The following is a 25,277-nucleotide window of genomic DNA, read 5'->3' on the forward strand; positions in this document are numbered from 1 at the left end:
ATATTTTAGGCATCGGTAACTGTGCTTGAATCTACATGCGTATGCTTCAACAATGGTAGAAATCAAATATATATATAATATATGTATATATTTATGTACAATATTAATATGGTCTATACAATAAATTTACAAACATTGATGCAACATGCTTAAGATTTATTTGTGGTTATTTGTTGCTAGTAATCCTATGGTTGCTTTTTATGACATACACAAATTCTACTTTATTTTCGTAAGGAAAAGGTAGTCTCATATACACCCAGTATATTTCAACCATTTATACAAATATACATATACAAATGCAGATAAAGTGTCTTGTCCAAGGACACAAGCAAAAGCACAGCCAGTTTTTGTTTGCTTTAATAGGTGCATTTGAACCCCCCCCCCCCCGACCTCGAGGTCAAGAGACAAAAATGCAGCCGCTCCCACAATTGTCTTAATGTAATGAATATGCTGCTAATCACCAATACCTGATTAATACAGGACAAAAATTTTACACCAGATGTGCCCTGCATGTGCTTCCACTCCATGTAATAACCTTATTAGAAAAACATGAGGCCTACAGTATAACACCCCACAATATATACTATGAATCTGTTTGCATGCTCCTGGGACCTGTCTATTTGACAAAACTGTTGTATGCCCATATTCATGATGTTCCTATATTTGGTGTGATGTCTAGGCTGCATGTCACATGCTTATGTCAAATTGTGGACAGTAAGGTTATACAGTATTTCATTTGTGTGAAGACTCAGTGATTTTAGTATGAGCATCTGTGTAACATTTTGTCTTGAGTATAAGAAATAAAAATAATGGTATCATACCATCCTTCTGCACAAGAAATGGTTTGACCTCTGACCAGGCAGAAACATCAGCATTACAGACATCATATAAATTAGTTTGTGCCAATTAGTTGCTTAATTGCTGTCATTGTTGTGACAAGAAAAATAATTTGTTTCAGCTAAACGTATTACTGTAGAATTATTTATGAACACTTTTCAACACAATTTCAATGTAGGATTTAAACTGCAGAAAATCCTATCAACAAACATAAATTAAACAAATTAAATGGAATCAAAAGATTATACACTAAGATGTGTATAAGAGACAGGCGGAAATCCGGCCTTATTTTCCAAAATGCACAAAATGACGAATTTCTAGGCAAAATTTTTGCACGGAGGATACATTTCCGGCACAGGTCTTACTATACAGACTGATTACACTGTAGGACATGAAAATTCCAAAGGTTCTGATGAAGGTTTTGTTTTTTCCAACCACAATGACAGGCCCAGAACAAAGAACCTTTGAGTTGGAAAGGGGCACCATTTCTAGGCTTACCATGATAAACCTTATAATCAGAATATTGTTAAGACAAATAAAATTGGCAATGCTTTTTCTAATACACCAGTCCAAATCCAATTCATACATACAATAACATCCAATCAGAATTAGGACTGGTGTAACAATAGCCACTGCTAATAAAAAAATTTTAATTTCATTCTCATGTCCTAATTTTTTGGGCCTCATTCCAGAACCAAAAACAGCCCAAAAAAAAATGTGTGCATAGGTAAACATCCTGGCAGTTATAAAAGATGATCCTGCCAGGTCTAGCGCAGAATAAACTGTTTGACACATGCATGCTTGATTTTGGAATGACCTTGGTCGATATTTTAAAACAGTTGTCGGTCGGTTTGCTCCATTAAAGGAAATTTATATTGCGATTATTCACATTTTAACCGTTTACTTTCATTTTTTTCTCAGGCTCTCTAGTAACAAATTTTTTATCAAGTGACACCGATGGCTGCTCATACATGAATCAGCTCACTGGATCTGATTATAATGGTTTCAATCTCATAACAATGGACTTCAGGTAGCAACAATACCACAGACATACCACAACAATATTATGGCAGAAATAATTTTTACATGTTGATCCTTATAAATAATGCCAGGATAAATATACATTACATACACTTTTTTAAGCAAACCCTACCAGATATTCCTCAAATACTAACATACAGTATTTAATAATTTTTTTTTTCAGTAATGCCAGGTCAGAGGTTTGTTACTATAGCAATAGGTCAGAAAGTGACCCAGTTAAATTAGAATCTGGTAGGTAGCCAGCCAACTGTTAAAATGAAATACGAGTACAGTATCATGACATTACACCTGTTAACCCTCATGAATAATGCGCGAGTCTCACTCATGAGCATCCACTTTTACATCTTGAGCATACATTGTATTATCTCACGCATCTTAACAATTTAATAGAAGATAAAATATAAAGGTCCATTATACCCCAAAATCCGTAAAAATTAAGTGAAAACATTATTAAAATGTGAATTACGGCACAAACCGACCAGTAGCAGTTCCACTACAATTAAAAACAATTAACACAGGGCGCTCTACAGTATATCATGATTTTTACACATTTTACTTTTTTTTTTGTCTCCTGCACGAAGTTGGCAGGTATATCACATAAAATATCATCAACACATCACTGTGAAGCCTCGTGGTACACAAAAACATAGAACAAGTTTATATAGTTGAATAATGTTCATGTACAGTAAATGCAGGGTGCAGCCAGCAGTCACCCAATTGGGAGTGCCTGGATATTTTTTATCTTCCGACAACCAATTCAAACAACCAATTTTTCATTGACTAAATACCAACGCAACAGGCGAGTCAGAAAAGCCTATGCACAAACATGTTGCCCCTCTATAAATACAAAACAAATAATAATTTAATATCAAAAACAAACTTCAGTAACTTGTAATAAGTGCCGATCTGAAGCCTTCAAAAATGTTATGAGCACTGCTACGCTTATTTGAGTACAGTATGTGTGTATATGTCTGTGTTGTTTTAGGGAAAACATGGTGAAAGAGAGCCAAATTGCTACACAATTTTTAATTCATTAATATGAAATTAATTTTGGTATAGATTAACGCCTCCATTAAGATCAGGCTCACAAGATTCAAACCCAAGACCTTTTTGATTACTACTGTATTCACTTTCCCATTATTTTTTGTTGTTATTGTTATTCCAGGTTTTTATGGTGTCTCCAACACTGTATTATCACAACCGTGGCCCAAGGCAAAGCTTGGTAAAGCACATCTTGAGCAACTCCTGAATGACAACCCTAAGATCACCCCAGAAGAACTAACGGACAAATTGATGACATTTGCTGGAAAGACAGAAGGGTCAGTAGAAAAATAATTCTCTTAAGAAAAGCAATTGTTAATACTGTAAGATACATTTGGTTAACATGGTCACAGGAGAAAACAAGATAATTTATACATTTTTCAGATTTAAACCAATGGACAACTCGCAAGCAAATTGGTCTTCAAAAACACATGTTTTTAAATTAAAATCATTATGATAAAGCTATGGATAAGTTGCAATTAGAGAGAGTGTAGGTTTTGATATATTAATTATTCATTGTGAGCAAGTGTTTATGAAATCATACTAATATATTTTGCTAAACAAGAAAATTGAAATTATATAAGAAAGAATATATACTGGCAAATCATGATAAAATTGTTTTACTATTTAATGAAAATTTCTTTCTATACCATGAACATATTAATCAATTGCATTCTGACAAGTGACAATTCGCAACTAATGATTGTCGATTTACTGTACAAAGATTTTATTTTTGTTCCGGCAATATTTTAGGCATCGGTAACTGTGCTTGAATCTACATGCGTATGCTTGAACAATGGTAGAAATCAAATATATATATAATATATGTATATATTTATGTACAATATTAATATGGTCTATACAATAAATTTACAAACATTGATGCAACATGCTTAAGATTTAGTTGTGGTTATTTGTTGCTAGTAATCCTATGGTTGCTTTTTATGACGTACACAAATTCTACTTTATTTTCGTAAGGAAAAGGTAGTCCCATATACACCCAGTATATTTCAACCAGGTAACCATTTATACAAATATACATATACAAATGTAGGTAAAGTGTCTTGTCCAAGGAACAAGCAAAAGCACAGCCAGTTTTTGTTTGCTTTAATAGGTGCATTTCAACCCCCCGACCTCGAGGTCAAGAGACAAAAATGCAGCCGCTCCCACAATTGTCTTAATGTAATGAATATGCTGCTAATCACCAATACCTGATTAATACAGGACAAAAATTTTACACCAGATGTGCCCTGCATGTGCTTCCACTCCATGTAATAACCTTATTAGAAAAACATGAGGCCTACAGTATAACACCCCACAATATATACTATAAATCTGTTTGCATGCTCCTGGGGCCTGTCTATTTGACAAAACTGTTGTATGCCCATATTCATGATGTTCCTATATTTGGTGTGATGTCTAGGCTGCATGTCACATGCTTATGTCAAATTGTGGACAGTAAGGTTATACAGTATTTCATTTGTGTGAAGACTCAGTGATTTTAGTATGAGCATCTGTGTAACATTTTGTCTTGAGTATAAGAAATAAAAATAATGGTATCATACCATCCTTCTGCACAAGAAATGGTTTGACCTCTGACCAGGCAGAAACATCAGCATTACAGACATCATATAAATTAGTTTGTGCCAATTAGTTGCTTAATTGCTGTCATTGTCGTGACAAGAAAAATAATTTGTTTCAGCTAAACGTATTACTGTAGAATTATTTATGAACACTTTTCAACACAATTTCAATGTAGGATTTAAACTGCAGAAAATCCTATCAACAAACATAAATTAAACAAATTAAATGGAATCAAAAGATTATACACTATAACATATGGCAAAAGGAATAATAATATTGCTGTATCAGAAAATAATTTTGTTATAATAAGACTAGCAAATGGTCATAATTTTCAAGAATCTAATTTCATTCTTTTTATTTCATTGCAATGACAAATTAAATTGATTCAGCTTGAAGTAGACACATTGTGCGTGCAAACATATAGATCCCTAAATATTATTTCTTAACATGCAGGTTAAAGGTTTCAAGCACCATGTAAAATAACACTGCCAATAGATAATAAGATGATGTGGCCACTGAATAGAAAAGGGCTGTAGGCTGGTGGACAACACTTGTTTTAGCCTTTGTTCCAAGCCCTAAATTTGGGTTACTCACTTCTTATAGCGCATAATAATGCATGCCATACAAAATTCAATTAGTGTCCCATACTCGATTTCTTTTTTTTTTTCTTTTTTTGCAGATTATGTCCAGAATTGGAAAAAAAAATATTAAGGGACCTTATCAGGAATTATACAGTTAAATTGTGTCAGCAGCTGTTGAATATGGATAAAGCAAAATAAATTCTAAATTGTATGGGCAGAATACCTACTGTACGAACTCTGAACTTATTCCAAGTTAAACTGACTGGCTCTGGGCAAAATGCTTATAAGCTTAATACTGTACAATAAATTATGGGTGGATTCTGCTTCACTTACAGCCAGAAAAAAAAACAATGAGGATGACAGTGATGCTTAATGGAGAAATCTACTGCTTGCATGTGTGTATGTACAGCACTTTGGGACAGACAAGTCAACTAGTTTTAGTTAAGTGATGGTGCCACCACTGAAACATGGAAATAGTATTCACAAAGTAGACTCAATAATTAGCTAACTTCTAGGATGAAGTGACCTAACTTGTCTACCTCAGCCCTGGAAACAGTTGTCATCAAGCTTAACCTTTACCCAGCTATCTTCACAGCGCATTCATTGTCATAAAACAATGATATAAACCTGGGTAGGCTCTACTACATCAAAAAAGAAAAACCCCACCTAAAAATAAGTTTTAATACCATTATTTTATTGGTTATAAAGAATTAATTAAATAAAACATGACCGTCTGCCCAATTAAAAAAATTAAACCAATTATATTATTAAGTAATTAAAACCAATTATCATAACAGAACTGTTTAAAATCTATCTTTGAAAAATTAAGTAATAGAAATAATAGCATATATATAATGTTTTTAAAAATTAGATAGAAAATGTTTAAAAACTATGAAAATTACCTGCTTTTTATTTTATTTGAACAATTTGAAGCAGGAACAATATAAGAATAATGATGAACAATGGATTGGCTATTAAGGTAACTGTTCACTGCTAGACATAAATACTCAAATGTACAGATTGGCCAACTACCCTGTCTACACCATAACAATATTACCATGTTGGTAGACAAAGCCAATTTAACTGTGAACACCCATACTTATACAATCTGAAATTCGAAATTTTATGAATCATCTTCATCCATGAAATATGTGGATACAGAAGACATTATCCTTAGCAATGTCAGGCTACAACAGCACCCCTGGCCAGCCTTGGCATTTTGGAAAATCTGTACAAATTTCAGTGAAATCAGACAAATAAAATTTAATGTAATGATTATATTTCAAAATAACATTTCACTGAAATAATTCATCACAAAACCATTCATCTCAGGAACAGTTTACTTTCTGTGATGACTAATTTTTAGCTAAAGATTGGCTTTAAAATGTTAGGATTTATTTATTTTAATTCATTTTATATCTTTTTTTTCTGAATGTAAAAAAAAAAACCAATTAACCATTACAGCAATTATGACATTGTAAAGATCATAAAAATACAGGGGTTCACAGATATTAAAGACACTCTTCCTTTATAAACATTCTTAAAAATTTGTAAATAAAATTTGTTAAATATACATCAGCATTTGGGTCTAAAATTATTAACTATGCTAGGATCTCCTCCTGAAGTGCCTGTAAGTGTTTAAGTAACTTGTTATATTCCATTGGTTCTTCATGCTCCGTGATGGCATCCTTTGGCAATGGGTTAACAGTCACTTTAATGTCTTCAAGCAAGGGATTTTCTTCAGCAGGCCTTGCTTCTATAACCTCTTCTGGCTCCTCCTTTTTACTGTCACTGACAGCTGGGTCCGAGTCAACTGGAGGAGGTTCATCAGCAACATTTATCTCTTCTTCCTCCTCTTCCATGTTTGTCTCGCTGATGTCATGGTGGCCGGATTCAACTGGTGATTCTGAGCAAGACGTACTGTGGTGTTCAACACTGACCTCACTCTCGGTGTACACTTGGGTCATTGGGACATCTGACTTGCCCTCTCCACAATCACAAGCTTCTCCGTTGTGTCTTTTGAAGACTGCATCAGAATCTACCTGTCGACCAAGCCACGACCAGCTCTCATTTGGACTGGTGTAAGTGCTTCCAATGACACTAGGTGGTGCCTTCTTTCTACGGCCAATTCTGTACATGTACACCATACAGTTGAGTAAGAACACGATAATAGCTAAAGCAAACACAGTTAACATCACATACATCCCAATTTCCATGGCAGACGATTTGTCTGTATCCTCTAATTCATTATCTAAATTGCCCATTTCCTCTTCATCATTGTCATAATGTGGGTCATTATTTACATCATCTTTTGAACCAAAAGGAATCTCGTCCAAAGGGATGGAAAAAACTTTATCTTTCTTTTTCCCTTCTCCATCAGACACCTTTTCTAATCCAAAATCATAGGTACTAGGGTCAAAGTTTACATGAACAATTCCCAGATCAACTGAACTGCCTTGTTGCAAGATGTCACCTGTAGTGAGGTATGGTGCAGCTTTGTTTATAGATGTTTCCTCCTCTCCGATTCTTCTCAAACTGTTCTGAACATCCTCAGCTGCGAATGATACGTTGACCGGGTAAATTCTTGACAAGATTACATTAGTTGGTTTGTGTTTTTTGTGGCACATTCTTGGTAACTGAAGCTCTACATTCACAGTTGTTGCGCCCTCTCCAATAGCTATTACACGCGCCTCGCGGATACTATCGTCCAACCTTTCCATCACAATGTTCCGATTGTGACTCACTGTTTTTATATAGTAGTCTTCAGTTGAGACATGGCGTAGTGGAAGAATAGCACCATCGCTGAATCCTAAAGTAACATCCAAAATTCCTTCCTAATAAAAAAAAAAAAAAGTATTATAATAAACGTTTTCCATTTAAAATCTCTTTCTGTTGTAGGTTGTCAATTCAATTTAAATTAATTATGTCAATATCAAACTAAAAATATTTATATATCATTAATAGCAAATCTGTTACAGAATTGGGGAGCTTAAATCTTCCGGAAACTAATCCATATCTTGCAATTTAATATTTGTGTGTTTTTACTAGTGTACTATCAATTGTCTCCCGGAAGTCATCTGGTGATGGTTATCATCACGAGCAGCAAAATAAAATTAGATGTTAAGAAAGCTCATTAAACCAGATACCCCCCCCCACAAAAGTGGCTTCTTCCAATGTAAAACCCCTGTTTAAAAGAACCACATAAAGCTCTGTCCACACTAATAAATTTTATGTCACAAAAAAATGATATCATCATATTATATGGTCACATCACACAAATTTGTCTCAAAATTTGATAGTGTGGACAGATCTTTAGTTATCAGCTTTCATTATGTCATAGTTCAAAAACATCGGTTTTCAATGATTTATAGTTGTATGCCCATATATACTCAAGTGCTTATATGGTCATGATGTGATGTCGTCATCACCATATTTAGACATGTCACATGATTTTTTCAAATCAAATTTGATAGTCTGGACATGGCTTAACTTTTGCGACCACCATATAATATAAAAACACACAAACAAACCTGATATTTAGCAATGAGCTGATCATAAGCCTTCACACGTACTGCTTTCAAACGCTTATCCTCAACATTCTTCACACTCTGCATGCTCAGTCCAGTCACCATGGAGATATGCAAATCGGTCACAGATACTTTATCTCTTCCACCAACAGTTAACTCCTTATGAGCTATTGATTTGGTGCCTTTCAAAATCTAAAATAATAGGAAACAAAAAACAGCTTAATATTAATCATGACATGGATTTCTTTCACATTTTAACTAAAATTTATATGAAGTTTATGATCAATGCATGTATTTTCTGTTATGCCAGGCACCCACTGTGCCAGAGGGTCATCAGCCGATGCGATTCTATGCAAAACACAATGCGACGACGCGCACGCAAAAAATCGTTTTTAATGATGATCCGTTCTAACTGCTAAACATCAACAGATGTTCCTTCGCAATGGAAATGAAAAAAAGAAGAAAACAATCGGCACACGGTGCCGTGACGTCTAGCGCTTACATGGAGTGGCGTTGGATTTGTCGTGCGATGGTCGTGCAACCGTCGTACAACGCAGCGAGTGTCTGGCTTTACATTTAGGCCTGGTTCTCACGAGAGCCCTAGTATCCGGATCGGGAGCTAACCGTTAGCGCTAACTGTTAGCACCTGCGTGAGAATGCCAGATCGGTTAGCGCTAACCGTTAGCAGTATCTGGATACCGCTAACCGTTAGCAGCCATGTGAGAACATAGCCCTATTGTAGTCTACAGTACTCAACGTTGTCTTGTAATGATTTTTATGTATATTTGCCTTGTACTTCACTGGTTAGTTATTGTTGGAGGAAGTTTAATGAAAACAAGTTTATTATCAGTCACTATATTTACTGGGGATTTTATTATACTATAATATGTTTATCTGATTTATCTTCTTGTTATTTATTTATTTTTTTTAACTTCTTTTACCTTGAATGTCATTTGTTTGCAAGGTATGAATTGAGATATGAATAAAAAAAATGTTTACTTTTTGCCTGTCTTCTATTATTACAGAACTAGGCCTAATATTAGAATCCATGTTTGTTATTTAGATAAGACATTATGTCAACTTTTTATCAGTAATTTACTCTATCTAATCACGGCCCACCTATTACAAAAGTACTTTGAGTTTTTCTAATCATGCATATATGATTAGATAGTTTACTAACGGTTTATACATGTTTGTACAAGTCCTATATTTATCTCCTTTGGTCCCTTTAATATTGGGATCATCCATTTTTTAAAATCATTTTCAAGAGAGTATAAAACTTGAGTGTGACCCACTGCTTCCTCAGTGCATGCACTGTTGAAACCCCCACCCCCCAAATTCTCCCAAATTGGAATTCCCAAACTCAACAACAATCATTAATTTAAAGGCAAACAGCACTTTATGGACTAACAATTTGTATTAATACACAATCTTTCAACCACACAGTGTTCTCTATCAGGTGAATTTTCAACAGAAAATGTCAGCTTGACAGGAAAAAGAAATCGGTATGGCCAGCTTCAATCCTACGAGACCAAGCTTACCGGCTTGAATCCCAGTTCAAATCCCATGATAAACAGATCAGTGCATTAAATCTATGTTTAAATTCTTTCGCCCTGTAGTACCTGGTTGCTTGCCAGTGTTCTAATGGAGAATGTATTCATAGATGCCAAAATAAATTAGCAACTAACTAGGCACAGTTCCCAAGAGATTGGAATTTGATCAAGGCATGGTTCAGCACAATATGTGTCTGTATTAAAGGATGAACATTGAAGGCTAATAATAATAATGTCAAGCTTACCAAAAGGCTGTATATAATGCACCAACTACAACATAAATCAACCACCATTTATGTTAATTTTAAGTTAGCTACTTTTATGTATTTGTATAATTGTATCATTACTATCCTTTTATACGAACTATCACTATACTTTTAATTACTTTACTTGTTCTGAATACATTTTAGTAAATATTGTAAACATATTAATATATTCAATATAAAATATAATATATTATTAAGTGAAAATTGGGATTAGCTAAAGAACAATAACCTCCCAAATTATAATTTTTTATCTTTAGATTAATGGAAAATAACAGCGGGGTATATCGAAATGTAAATGACCTACATCCTACATTCCGGATTTTAAGACCTAATAGCCCTGGGATATAAATAGATTTATCTTTATTTGGTATTATCTTTTATTTTCTTTTTGAGTTTCTTTACTTTTTGTTTTAAGTTAAATGCTGTCCTCTTTTTTAATAACTTTTTTGTTTTGTTTCTTTTTGTTTCATTTAATTTTTGTTTTTAGTTTGTTTAATTTCATTATAATTTAGTCACCGGCAAGAACATCTATAGTATTACTTACTGTATATTTAAATATTTAAGTTAAACAAATAAATAAATTAAAAAAAAGCTGTGTAACATTTTGTAAAAGTAAAATTTGTGAAAGTAATTAAACACAATAAAACCTAATCCCTGTAATATAAAAATAATTAAAAAAAAAAAAAATAATAATTCTGAAATATAGAATTATTAATGATAGATTTTATTGTTGAATATTCATAACAAAAAATAAATTCACATTTACCTGAACAGAGACAACGCCATCGGAATGGCCATACACAATAAGATTGTCAACGGTTGCAACTTTTGGGTCACTGGTAGTGATCTGGTCAGTGGTCAGTAGATTGGTCACATCCTCCCTAATGTCCTTGTTAAACATGTAAACTTTCCTCCCTAATCATAGAGATTGGTCAATTATGTCACATGATCTCACAATGCCATATAAAATACAGACTCAAATTATTGCTTTTAATATAATTAAAAATATAATTCTGGCGCTTAGATAGCTTTGTTTATTTGCACCGTATAAATTTACCTATTATTAATTATTATTGTTATAATATTGATATAATATTAATTTTTAAGAAAATTTCTTCAAAAATAGTTTTATTTAATTAGTCTAATAAAAATCAATTTTGAATACTACCTTAAGATTATTTTAATATTTAAAATAAAAATAGGTTGTGTTTACGAACTTTCAACGAAACCGGATAAGTAAAAAATGACATAATGCCCAGAGGGTATGTCATTAGATCGCTCGTTTACGAACCCCAAGTTATTCGGATACGGAACGTAAGGTATGGGCCTTCTCAGCCCAACAAGGCAATTCAACAACGAATTGCCTCGCCTTGCCTACGCTCGAACTCCAACCAATTCTAAAAAAAACCAGACCTTAGAAACTAGAGCCTAGCCAACTGGGAAAATAAAAAAAAAATTACAAAAATAACAAAGGAAAAAAAATAGCCTACGGACTTACTACTACTAAGATTTTATGATCTGAATCATGACATTTTCAAAATGTTAACTATTTATTTTATTTAAAAGAACAAAATGCAGAATGCCTTTTAAAAATCAATTTTAATGTGGATAAAACTTGCAGTAATCATGGCATGACAAAGAGGGCGCTATTATTAGCTTTAAGAAGAACAAATTCAGAAAGCTATTTTTTTGGTAATTTTAGTTTTTAGTATACACTTGCAGCAATGCTGAAATGTCAAAGAGGGCGCTATTTGTCTAATGTGTTACCTGAGTTAGCATGCTTGGTGTAGAAGCGCGTGTAGACTGTCACAGTGGCTTGCTGGTAACGAAGCTTGCACTTGTTATCCGTAAGAGAACGTCTATACCTGACAATGTAAGAATGCAGATTATAAAGGATGGCACTTGCATTAGTTTGTAGCATGACAAAATGATCGGAAGACAGCTTTTTAAAAAACTAGTTTCATTTGATTCATTTGGAACATGCATTATCGGAAGTGTCAAGCCTCCTTCACACCTCCGATGCGGAGGCTTAGTGCATCCGATCACTCATTCTCAAATACATCAACTAATATAGATTACATAAAATGTATGCATCACACTGGAATAGTTTTTCCATTTTCTATTAAAATAGATTACATGGTTTCCCCTTTACAATTTATAGATATCACAGATCTTTGAAAATGTCACTGTCAAAAGTTGTATGATAAACTATTATAAAAAAAAAAAAATGCACTTAACGTAACAATGTGACTAGAGTACCATTTCCCTCCTCAAAAAGATAAAAGAAAAGACGTCAGCCTTACCGTCTCAGGCCCCTGTACGGAACCTTCCATTCCTTGATGAGACTCAGTTTCTGATCGGAGAGCTCGATGGTTAATTGCTCTGGCATCCACACACACAGACCAAGATCAACTGACTTCCCTTGAAACCTGGCTGTTATTCTGACATCTGATGTGCTTCCATCTTCACTACCATCTAAGAACACATAGCTACAGTTGTGTTGAACCTGGAATGAACAAACATCCACAAAAAAAACTTTTAATTTAGCGAGTCTAGTGGCTGAGCGGTAAAACTGGGGTGCCGCTAAATGCAGCCTTGTTTGCACTTTAAAGAACCAATTGCATCTTTCTGAGGAGTAGGGGTTACCCCAATGCTATGGTCCACTTCAGCCCATGTCGTGGAATCATGTGAATTAAGCACCTCTCTCAATTGCTGCTAAAGCAGTCACAGACCACGCCAATTATATGCAATGAGGCAAGTTATAAGTTATTCGCCTATCCTCACCCTTTATCATTTCGTCTTTACCAATCTTGGCGAATGTAAATTATATTTTAAATATTTTTCAATATCTAAAAACAACCAAGTTCTTATCATTAAAGAAACTACTGAAATAAGTTTTTGCAAATTTATTGCAGCAACAACGGAAAGGCATTCCCGGAAAACATTGTATCAAAACTGAAACAATAATTGTAACTACATTTCAATAATTTCCTGTAACATTAAACTAAGGCAACTATAAAAATGAAATAAAAGTGTTTGTTTATTAATGTACAGGAAGCGAAGTTCATTCCATCATACTGTATTCTAGCAGACAATCAGTTCTTTGAAAACTCAAAAATGTTGTATACCTATGTATAGTCATGATATGCCTATATATGGTCATGATACGATGTCATCATGACCATACTTAATTAAGTCACATTTGTTAGTCTGGATAGCACTTTTAAGTACTATCTATCTTTTTAACTTTAAAAGCATTACCCCAATTGGACATACCTTCAATATGTTGTCATCAGCTGAGGAGCAAACTGACTGGCTAGTGACATCCAATACCGCATGGTCCTCTGAGATAGCAAACACTTTAAGTTCAGCCATCACTGGTTCATGGTTGAGGACTGCAGTGTTCAGCAATTCAGATTTCTATTAATAAAAAAATGTATTTTATCAAAGTACATATTTTCATAAAAGTAATACCAGGGCTCCCAAGACTCCCGCATTGGGACAAGTATCTCCATTTAAATAACCTCTCTCCCATGAATTCAATAAATCTGCATGTTTTTATTACTATATTACCCCTTTATTATAATCAATTGTCTCAAGGAAGTCAGTGTTGATTGGAATATCACCATAAGTAGCAAGAATAAATTAGATGTGCAAAGAAAGCTGGTTTAAACAATTTCCTGGAAATTACTTCTTTCTACTTGGGACCCATGGTAGTACATACAATAATTATTAGTATATTTTCAACATGATTAAATATATACTGTATAAGGCAGTGTATGTAGCAAGTTATACTTGATAAAATCCCTATTTGTTAACACAGCATTTCCATGACGCTAGGGAAGGGCACATTCTAACAAAAAGATAGGCAAACAATTGTTGTGTATACCCATTTGTTAATATTAAATTAACTGTTGAGAATTTTGAATTTGTTGTAGTATATAAATATGAGGATTTCCTTAAGATAAACAATACAACATATAAAGAACGACCATGCATCCATATGTTACGCTTCAGTTTTCGTATTATAATATTATGCTAGCAGATAGATGTGGTTCACAGGGCATTGCTTGATATACAGCCAACATGAGTCTCAACAAATAGCTCTTAAAATATCCAAAACATATGGCATTGCTATTAGGCACATACAATATAACCATATAACATGCTTAGTCCAATCTCACTGTGCTATATTGGCATCCAAATTGCATTAGCAACTCCCACAGTTACGAAGACTATTAAATACAGAAACAGAAAGTTTTTTACTTTACCTATATATTATATTATCATCACATTCACATTGTTTTTATTATAAAATTTAAAAAAAATTCCTTTTGAAGTAGTGTATTTATATATTTTTTATTTAATTCTCATCGAAAAATGAGTGACTCACGATTGAACAGGATTTTGGAAGTGCTGTTCTATAAAGTAAATCTTATGTTTAGGCTTAGATAGTGGCTGTTGACAGGAGTTGAACCCAGAACACTGGGATTACAAGACAAGCATTTCTACTCAATAGCTTATATAATACACTACCCACTGCAAACTTTACAAGATGTTTAATTCAGCAAGAATTGTTTTCTCCCAAAGTAAACACCATCCCTACACTCCCTCTCCCCTCCCCCCCCAACAAAAAAAAAAAAAAAAACAAAAAAAAAAAACAAACATGCTGTTAAACATCTGGAAGGTCGAAGGATCACATTCTAGATAACACGAAACCCTCACCTAAGCAACTGAATCGGCTTAAGCTCCTCATACATATCTTACTTTTAGATATTAATCTAGATTATATCAATCCCATTATGTACAATCTCAGCAGCGCAACCACAGAGTATGCACAGTAATCCTTCTTAACCCTTGGCTTCTGACAGGGATTAGTTGGCATATTACTAATGTGTGTGTTTACCGGGGATGGGATTAGGCAATGCACAGCTTATTGTGCTTCTGATCCGTACTGTTTCATCTACACTACAATGTTTAACAAAAACACCTAACCTCAAGTATAATAGTTTATACAACAATACAATAACAACCTATTCAACAAAAATAATTAATAGTTGTAATAATTAATTATAATAATATTAATCATTAGTTTATAATTCATTATTTAGGCTGTGCATATTTCCATTAGTACGGTACATTATTATTTACACAGTATGGTTTTAAGTTAAGCGAGGTCAAACACCAATTTCAATTTTAAGGATGGGCAACTTTTGGGTTATGTAGAGTATTTCAAGTTATTTTCGAATAAAATAATCAATAATAAGCTAATTATCAAAACATCTTTACTATTGTAATGTTATTGTTATATCAAATTTAATTACAATCCTTAAACTACAGTACATGTTTTAATATTGTCATATTTAAAGGTGAAATAATGTTATTCGAGTAAAAAAATATTTTTTTTTTAGTAAACTATTTGTTTTATCATGCTTGTTTATACATAATGCCAAATAGGTTTATTAGCTTGAATAAACCCCTTTTCATCCATTTTAACTATTTCAACAGCTATTCATACTAACCTCTGCAATTGGTATAAGAGCCAACACCTTCCCCCTGCTTAGGTTGATCTTAGTAGCTGTCTTCGTGGAAGTCACTTCACCATTTTTCATTTCATCTATCTTCCAGCTGATATGACGACTATGACTGGTATCATTCATCACCTTAAACTCTACCAGGAATATTGGCACCTCAAGCGGCGGTCTGAAGAATTAAATATATGATAGTATTAAAACGAATGAAAAATAGTATGAAAACAAAGCAGTTCTCCTTTTATTGGCTTACTGTTACTACTGGCAAGTCACTAACTACAGCCTTTACGTCGGTGCTGGTTCCACCCACTCCTCGCCCAGGGTTTGGTTGGTAGAACTAAGTCTTCTAGGATAAGAACTTAAAATGGAGATCCAGTGTACACATCTGACACGTGTGCACTTTAAATAACCATTGCATCTTTCAGAAGTGGGTTACCCCGATGCTATGGTTCATTTCAACCTGTCGTTGTGGAATGATGTGAACATGTAGCCACTCTAAGCGCTTCTTTACGGCCGCTAGGGTCACGGACCACGCCTATACGCAATTCAGCAAAATGGAGCTGCGAGTTATGGGTTATTCCTTTACCTTTGTTGTTTTTTTTTAAATTTTTTTTAAATTTTATTGTTACAACTTTAGAACAAGTCGCATGTAGTCCATTGACTAAAATGAAAAGAAATCGGGAAATGAAAAAAATAACATGACTGGCCATTAAACAATCACAGAGTACATTAACAATATATGGGGAAGAATGAATGTGGTTATAACAAAAAAAAAAACAGTTTCAAAAAATCTTCAGGCTATATAGAGACCATAAAAATCTAAGAGCCAGTGTATCATGCCATTAAATTAGAGTTTTACTGTGGCACATAAATTAAATGTTTATAATCTATGTTAAGGTAATAAATTTTAACAGAAAATAGTAGGAGATTGTGTGCCAGTGTACCATGGAGAATGACCACATTGCTTACTGTCATATACATGTCTATATACACAAGCACATGTCTGTGATGTTATGTTACTAAGGATTGCCGGCCATACAGTAAAACTATTGTGATTTATTTTCTATTAAGAACTCTTGGCCCATGTGCATTATTAGATAAATACAATAAAGTAAAAAAAAATACTTTAAAGTGCACCTGAATAGTAAACTTGAAAAGGATAAAAATAAAGACATTATTAAACTTCTATTACATAAACCACTCATTTATCATGACAATACCTGACTACTTGATAACAAATACAAAAATATTTACAAATTAGGTCCCATAAAAAAAAATTTATCACCCCCTCCCTCATCAATTTAGGGGAAAATCTGATTTTTTTTTTTTCAATCAACATATATTTTTTATTTCAAACGGTCGTTTTTCCATCTATTTTCACTTGAAAAGCTCAGGATTACTTGCAAAAATGTTTACTGGTACAACAAAAACATATTTTTTAAAATATAAATTTGATTCCATTCTAATGACTTTTTATGTATAAGTACCTAATCATTGATTTACTTGTGAACATCGACAAAACAGGGGCGGGTTAGCAAAAAAAAAAAAAAAACCAAAACCACCCTCCCTCATCAGTTTTTAAAATTTGATAGGGTAATAAATTAATAATTTTTTTATGGGGCCTCACCAAAAATTGAGGACAAACCGTTTGCTAATCAGGATGACAGATTATCTTTCAGATAAAGCAAAAAAAAAAAAAAAAAAAGAGAAAAATTTGATGTAGATGTTTTACATTAGAATTACTGTAAATGCAAAAATGAAATTATAATCATAATAAACCATATTATTAATAATTAAATGAATAAACATGAATTAGGTAAACTATACACAAAAGTTGGTTCTTATAGTGTGATTAAAAATCAATAAAAATAAATAATTGCTATAAAACCATAGGCCTAAAGAAAAAAAAATTAATCCTGGGTAAAGTGACTATAGGCCTAATCCTATTTTAGCACTGGATAGTTATCAGCAATAAGGCAAATACGACCTACATAGTACTGTTATCATGTTTACTATAATAAGCAACACTCACTAACAAATATTTGATGATAATCTGTACTCCTATCACTACAAACACATACAATAACATTGATTTGTTTTAAAAAATGGAACATTGTCTACTCTGTTGTTAGACTGACTGATATGAAAATGAACATACTTAGCCTAACACTGATTGTCAGGTGACAAAATATATCAAATTTTTAGACTATAATACTGTATATGCCATTGTAATTTCATTTCATTTACTGGTAGAAAAACACTTATAATTTAACATAAAAAGGCTGGGTGAAAAATTGAATCTATGGTATGAAAGAATAACCAAACACAAGGCAATATCATAAGTAATATCATAAGCATCAATTAAAATTACAAGAAAATCCTAATTAAAAATTCAATTATCAGAGAAGGCTCATACACAATTATTAATAAGGATTAAAGATAAACCATATTACTTTTAAAGATGAAAATAAATTTATAAAAAATATATTTTATATATTGTTGAATTTAAATACTATCGGCAGACTCTGACATCATGTGATGGTTATAGTTTAACAAATAACCTACCACACTCATTTTCCTAGGCAGGGCTATAAAACTGACCATAAGGGCAATAAGTGGCTGTAATTTTGGAAAATTATATTGGAATAGTTTTTTTCCCAAATAAAAAATCCACCAGAACTAGAATGTTTTGATGTTCAGATAAGATTTAGAATGATTCAGTTACAAGTTGTGCCAGACACACAAAGGAATTCAAAACATTTTCTTTACATTAAAATGTCACAAAAAAAATCCCACCACAATTTTATGAAACTCAAGACCTAAGATATATATATTTAAATTTACGTTGTATTTCCATTATTAAAATTCAGGCAACCTTTAAATTTTAAGATTTCTAAATATCAAGTACAAGATTTATGCCGCCTTTCCATCAAAAATGATTCTTAGTCAATCAATCATATAATAAATCTTAACAATGAATGGCTTATGTACCATAAATGTTTAAAAAAAGGTTGAGACTGAAGTGATGAATTGTTGATATACACTGTATTCAAATTAGTAGATTTGAATAGGCACTACAAATTGATTGAAGAACACATTTAGGATTGTAATAAACATAAATACATAAGTCTCTTTGTAATTGTTTCTGAATGGTATACACATAGGAACTCTAAAGATTACTGAATATATTATATTTTTAGTAAGCATAGCATTTTGCGACCTCGTTTGACCTGTTGTTTAGTGCCAGCAATTGGGTTTTGTGACAGTTTAACTGCATATAAAAGGTGGACTCCTGGAAGCAGGCTGCAGACTTTTGGTAATTGAATATCCGACTTGTAGAATATCTAATACTTCATTTTATCTTGACACGGATGATTTTTATTAGCATAAATCACGATCAGAAATACCATAAATTTACTACAAATTGAGAGCAATTGGATACAGGCTTTTTGGAGGTTGTACAAGTTGAGCGGTAAATTAAAACAAAGGTCAGAACTTTTGAAGGAAGTGCAAGTGGACAGACTAAAGCCTGAACGCATGCCACAGACAAAAACAAGCATAATTTATTTCTCCTTGGAACAGCATCCAGCATTTATCAATCTATCACCAGCTTTTCATGTACTTCTTGTCAATAATGATATTGTCACGTTCAGTCGCAGATGAATCTATGGTGGGCTTTTGTGCAAGCATCCATAACTGCGTGATCAGCGACTCTGGAGAATACCGCCTATTGTAACCTAGTAACTATTTCCAGTGTAGTGTCCCGACTTATTTTCCCTTGAGTCATTTGCTAGCAGCCTATAGGAACTACAGATAAATCTCTATGGCTTGTCATGCTGGTTTTGAGGGTAAAAAACTGTTACAATCGTGAATTTGGCAATGCGATTTAGATGAATAGTATCATTGTAAACTGCAGGAGGCAAAGTTTGCAACAAATTCATCAACCTTATCAACCAGCAGGGCCTAGAAAAAATAGGCTAATACTAGATGATGCGAAAATTACTCTATTCATAATATTTTTACCAGCTCTTTTTAAGGGACGATAAAAAGATTTGTTTTGATTTTAAGTACTATACAGACTACATCATTAAATATATTACTGTAGACAGTGGGTTCCACTTTTTGCTCTATTTATAGGTAAACTGAAAAACAAATTAACAAAAACCAGAACAAATTCCATAATTAATTAGTGCCTTTTGTTTAAAATAATATTCTGTAGTTGATACAATAAAATTCCATCTTCTAATACATATGAGTATCATGATTATATTCATCAAATCAAAATATTTGGATCATTAAAGCATTAGGCAAAAAAAAAAAAATGCTTTTCATCATCCTTGAAAAAGAGGATGTAGCCCATATTTTTCTTGAACAAAGGTAGTAATCACACTTAGTTGTATATCTCGGTCTAGTTACACTCTGATAAATAGTGCTTACTTTGAAGTTTGGGTTTCTACAGGTTTTTCAAGTTGTTCTTTCTGTCTTGTGAAAGTAAACCAAGGGCAGCGACCAAAAGAAAAAAATCATGAAAATACTTTGATGTCCGATTAATTATTTCTTTAAATTTTGTATTCTCAATTTTGGAATTTAATCTTCAATTTACGATATCTCTGTTGAACAAGCTCTAATTAATGTGAAACTACTTTATCTTGTTTTGGTTTTGAAGTAAAAAAAGAACAATTTGTAATCTTTTAATCCGACAACTACAAAATTAAATTGAATTTCCATGTCGTTTTAACATTCACAACTACATTAATCCAACAAAAATCTTTAATTATTATAAAACTAGTTCACGTTTGATGGTGAAAATCTTGCGATTCAGTAAACAGTCTTACGGTCTATCTTTTCGGTGCCATAAATAAAATACAAACTTGAATACAGTATTCATGATTTCCTGAGTTGAGGAATAGCTGTCATGCATGTCGTAAGATAAAACACACCGACGAAAAACTAGCAATATGTGCTTATTATGGTAGAATTAAGTCCAATAAGAAATTGAAAGCATATTAAAATTATCAATCAGTAACACAAATTGAGCATTTTCATTTTCAAAAGTTACGCCTGTGAACTAGCTAAAAATAATATTTTACAACTGTCCAAGTAAATTTAGTTTCATCTATCGCTATCATTGACATTTATGTAACTTAACAAGTTGTGCATCAAATCAAGTTTTCAGAAAATATTAAACATGGCTTTGATATGTATGCTGAAGTTCAAATCTTGGAAGGAACAAAAAAGGTGGAATTTTTTTAATAGTTTGTTGGTTGGCGCATTCATTGATTTTATCTTTTCTAATAATTACATTGCTGGTGGCACAATATGTTCTTTTTGAAGAACACAAAAACCGGGTTAAGATTTTTATTGGATGTGCATTTCTTTGTTAAATCATAGTTTATTTGATTAAGATACTTTTTTATACTTAAAATTTTGTATGTAGTCAGGAAAGTAGGACGATACTTAAAAGGTGCACGTTGTTATCAATAGTTTGGTCTTTTAGTAAAAATTTTTTTTAAATACTGCTACTACTTTCTTGGTTTTTATGATACAATACATTTATTAATAATCCTTGCATCATTGTGGCTATGTTCTCACACGGCAGCTAACGGTTAGCAGGATCCGGATCCTAACCGTTAGCTGCCGTGCGTCCATGCCAGAAAATCACGATCCGGATACCAACAATATGATGATCGAATCATTGGCCAATAAGGAACTGGAAATTGTTGATACCGCTAATGGTTAGCGATAACCGATCGGGCGTTCTCACGCAGGTGCTAACGGTTAGCGCCTGATCCGGATACTAGGGCTCTCGTGAGAACCAGGCTTAAAAGTCGTTTTAATGTTCACCTGTTTATTCTTCTTGTAAATAATTAGAGTGTAAAACAGCTGATGTGGGTTCATTTTATCTATTGCTAATACTGTACAGACATTGATCAATGGTAACATAAATCAGAGCCAACAAAGGGTATGCCAAGACTATGAATGATGTATCCTTGATGTAAGCTCTTTCTCTACTTCCACAGACTGTTTGAAAAAAAAAAAACATGATTTCTAAAGTTCTATCCAGATCAAATATGTTGTATGCCCATATATAGTCATGATGTGCCTATATATGGTCATGATGTGAGGTCATCATGGTCATATTTAGGCCTGTCACATGTTTTTGTCCAATAAAACATGATAGTCTGGATGAAGAAAAAAAATATACAGACATCCACTGTCCTTTGCAAACTCCTTGAACCTTTGACGGATTTATGGCTGGTTTAGAATTATTCACCATATTGTAGACCCAAATACAATATTGAAATATGAGAGGAATCAAATAATAAAAAAAAAAAGAAATCTGGTTTATAAAAAAAAACTATTATTAAATAACTTATATTATCACTCAGTGTCTGTTGGAGAAAATACAATTTAAATTAGTCTTTCCTACTAAGTGAGGCTGCTAATAAAGTTTTCCTGGGAGTAAAGCTTTGTGCAACTTGATCCACGGAAAGATTTATGGAGGCATTGGTAGTGTAGAACTTTATTGATTACTCGTAAAATCCTTCTATATACCACAAGAGAGGTTTACTACAGCATAAATGTCACCCACTGAAACTTCTCTTATGTCTTCTTATTTTACGATCACAATCATAAAACATCATGATTGGGTCTACTTTTTTTACGATTCCAATTGCCACATAGTCCATCAGGAAAATAAAACAACCAAGGGTACAATCATCAACCTGCAAATCTCAATTCAAAACAAAGTGGCGAACCCAGCGGTGGCTTTTTTGCCACTGAAATGGATGGAATACATCTGTTGTACATTTTTGAGTGGTTTAATACAAAACTATTATTTTTACATCGTTTAGTGGTTTAGGCCTACATATACTTTCATCCTTTAATCACACAATAAGAATTCGTTCAAGTATGAGTCATAGCTTTCAGGTAGGGAGAAATCATTTTTCGCATAGCGTTAAGTACTGTATTAAAACCCCACAAGTCTCATGACTAAACACGTGAAATTTTTTTTGTAGAAGGGGGGGTGGAGTAAGGTTTGTTGATTTTTGGATGGATGTCAATAAATGGCTTAGGGATTTTAAGAGCAAGGAAGAAAAAACAGCTAACAGCTAAATTAAATTGATTTAATTCATTTAAAATTGATTTAATTAATTGACTCAATTAAAGTCAATTTATTATCCTCATGAAGAATTTTCAGTGTATGCACCAGTTTAAATTTGGGCCCTAGAAAGAGAAATAAAACAAATTCCTTCAAATAAGCTAAAAAAAGGCTCTGATTAAAAGCTGGGTGAATCTTGCTACTGTACTGTATTCAATACCATTCTAAAAATAAGGAAGGAAAGATTTTAACAAGATGGGTCTATTTCGTATGTTGTACTGACTTTTTTAAGACACAAAAAGGGTATTTGATGAAAAACTTGAAAACATTTTAATGAATATATAGATTTTGAATATTTAAAAACTGAGGAAAAAGGTGAGAAAAGATGTGGTTACACACCTTTTCCCCAGTTTTGAAATATTCAAAAATCATATCTCATTAACCGTTTCCAAGTTTTTCATCAGACACCCTTGTGTCTCTCCTCTGGAGCCTGGATTTGAAATTACACTAAAAATTACAACCTTGAAAATGTCTTCCACTTTGAAATGTACTGTAGATATGTCATTCATCTGTGTGCTAATAATCTCTATCGCTTGAAAGATTTTAAAATTAAAGCTGATGTTTTTTTTGCTTTTATATGCATTCGCTTTCAGAAGATGCTGACTGACAAGACAGATTGCTACTTATATTTTGTCTGATCTCACTCTGATTGCTTCTAAATGTTTCCCAATGGAAGCACGCTGGCTAGCAAATCCACAGGACAACAACTACCGACACACGGAAAATGCGTAGCTATCATTTGAAGTTACATTACCATTAAGATGAGGAAAACACAGAGGAGAAAACGTGTGTATCAGTGATGGTGTTTTAAGAACGGCGTGATTAATAGTCTACTCATCTTAGCAGAGGACATGGCTATAGAGACCGTTGCTGAAGTAAGCTGAAAGCCTATAACACAGTTTGTACCCGGCTTAAGAGACCAGGTCAGAACTTTAACAATGCTTTGAAGTGATTTTCATGGCTTAAGCAGGGCTGCTCAAACAGTTCCGACAAACAGGTCACAAAGATAACATATTCAGGATTATTCCCACAAGAGCTACAATTCACTAACAAAAATTCTATAAAATTACCAGTACACAAGTATCGATTCACAAAAACAGTATTTAAAAGATGTCCATATTCATTTAGATTGGCGTCAAACATCTGCAAAATTATTATATAATTTTAACCGCTACTTGCATCTCGTTGTGGTTGACGAGAACAGTATTAATAAATCTGAAGAACAATGGAAGAGACCGTAATAAAAATAAAGTAAATGCAAACAATTCACTTCAAATGGATACAAACTCATTAAGATAACTGGTTCAATCAATTTCATTTAAAACTCCCTTAAGAATTTCCTCCATTTGTTTGATTAACTGAGAGTGTATCGAATTAAGTGAGTCACTTATAACATTGAAAGAAAACTGAACCTTTAGCTCTACTATACAGGATGTAGGCTCTCTGAATCTACTTTTGCATAAACCGCTCACATTACCTTCACAAATTAAGTTCAAATCCAAGACAGATAGAAGCTTTAACAGACAAATTCTCAGAAAGGCATGGTGGCTGGACAGGTGTTAAGAGAGTGGATTTATATAGAGTTTAAAAAACAAAGATTTAAAATAGATTACAATTTGAAATTTTGGTATAAACAAACCAACTCTGATTTTAAAAGAAAAAAATGTCAACTTCTCACAAATAAATAAATAAAAACCATCAATCTAAAAACATTCCTTTTCTGTGCTGCATATAACTGATGAAACACTTTCAGAAGCGCCATGAGCATCATTTTTGGCGGATACCGGCGCGATATAAATGTTCTATTCTATCTAATTTATAAACTGTTTACAATGCAACATCACATTCTTTACGACCACGCAACAGAAAAAGGCCTAAGGATTCCAATTTTCACATTATTAAATAACACACATAGCATTTTTTTTTTTATTATTCAACAAATGTTATTTTCTCCTCTAATATGCTTTTGATAAATCAATTTTGCTAAATGACAAGTATAAAAAATATTTTTATATTTCCCTCTCCTCTGACGATTTTTCAGAAATATAGTTCACTAAACAAGGTAGCGTATACGGTACATGAACTTTTATCTCCACAACACTACTACCTAGAAGTATGTTGCCATGTCTTTCATGTGATCAGATAGGTTGGTGT

At 33.0% G+C, this 25,277-nt stretch overlaps 2 protein-coding genes across 2 annotated transcripts in view; one reads left to right on the top strand and one right to left on the bottom strand.

Moving 5' to 3' along the window:
• Positions 1 to 1,140: 1,140 nt before the first annotated feature.
• LOC117113045 (transport and Golgi organization protein 2 homolog) lies at positions 1,141 to 3,289 on the top strand. Its single transcript, XM_033256269.1, has 3 exons — positions 1,141 to 1,867; positions 2,042 to 2,109; positions 3,044 to 3,289. Exons 1-3 carry the CDS (start codon positions 1,809 to 1,811, stop codon positions 3,211 to 3,213), a joined length of 297 nt encoding a protein of 98 aa, XP_033112160.1. The 5' UTR covers positions 1,141 to 1,808; the 3' UTR covers positions 3,214 to 3,289.
• Positions 3,290 to 3,513: 224 nt separating this feature from the next.
• The window catches only part of LOC117113044 (transmembrane protein 132B-like), a 45,777-nt gene continuing 24,013 nt past the window's right edge, over positions 3,514 to 25,277 (bottom strand). Inside the window, exons 4-10 of the mRNA XM_033256268.1 lie at positions 15,953 to 16,133; positions 13,707 to 13,850; positions 12,734 to 12,936; positions 12,198 to 12,295; positions 11,197 to 11,345; positions 8,615 to 8,803; positions 3,514 to 7,918 (exon numbers count right to left, since the gene is read on the bottom strand). Of these exons, the coding sequence (XP_033112159.1) occupies positions 6,686 to 7,918; positions 8,615 to 8,803; positions 11,197 to 11,345; positions 12,198 to 12,295; positions 12,734 to 12,936; positions 13,707 to 13,850; positions 15,953 to 16,133 (2,197 nt within the window). The 3' untranslated portion in view covers positions 3,514 to 6,685. The remainder of the gene's footprint in view (positions 7,919 to 8,614; positions 8,804 to 11,196; positions 11,346 to 12,197; positions 12,296 to 12,733; positions 12,937 to 13,706; positions 13,851 to 15,952; positions 16,134 to 25,277) is intronic.

Source organism: Anneissia japonica, unplaced genomic scaffold (assembly GCF_011630105.1).
Source record: "Anneissia japonica isolate Jap-2015-1 unplaced genomic scaffold, ASM1163010v1 scaffold288039_len1115542_cov189, whole genome shotgun sequence".
NCBI lineage: Eukaryota > Metazoa > Echinodermata > Crinoidea > Comatulida > Comatulidae > Anneissia > Anneissia japonica.

Excerpts from the sequence above, each read along its gene's own strand:
- LOC117113045 (XM_033256269.1), top strand. The coding sequence starts at position 1,809 with ATGAATCAGCTCACTGGATCTGATTATAATGGTTTCAATCTCATAACA. Across the intron at positions 1,868-2,041 it reads CTCATAACAATGGACTTCAG|TAATGCCAGGTCAGAGGTTT; the intron begins GTAGCAACAATA and ends TTTTTTTTTCAG. Across the intron at positions 2,110-3,043 it reads CCCAGTTAAATTAGAATCTG|GTTTTTATGGTGTCTCCAAC; the intron begins GTAGGTAGCCAG and ends TTGTTATTCCAG.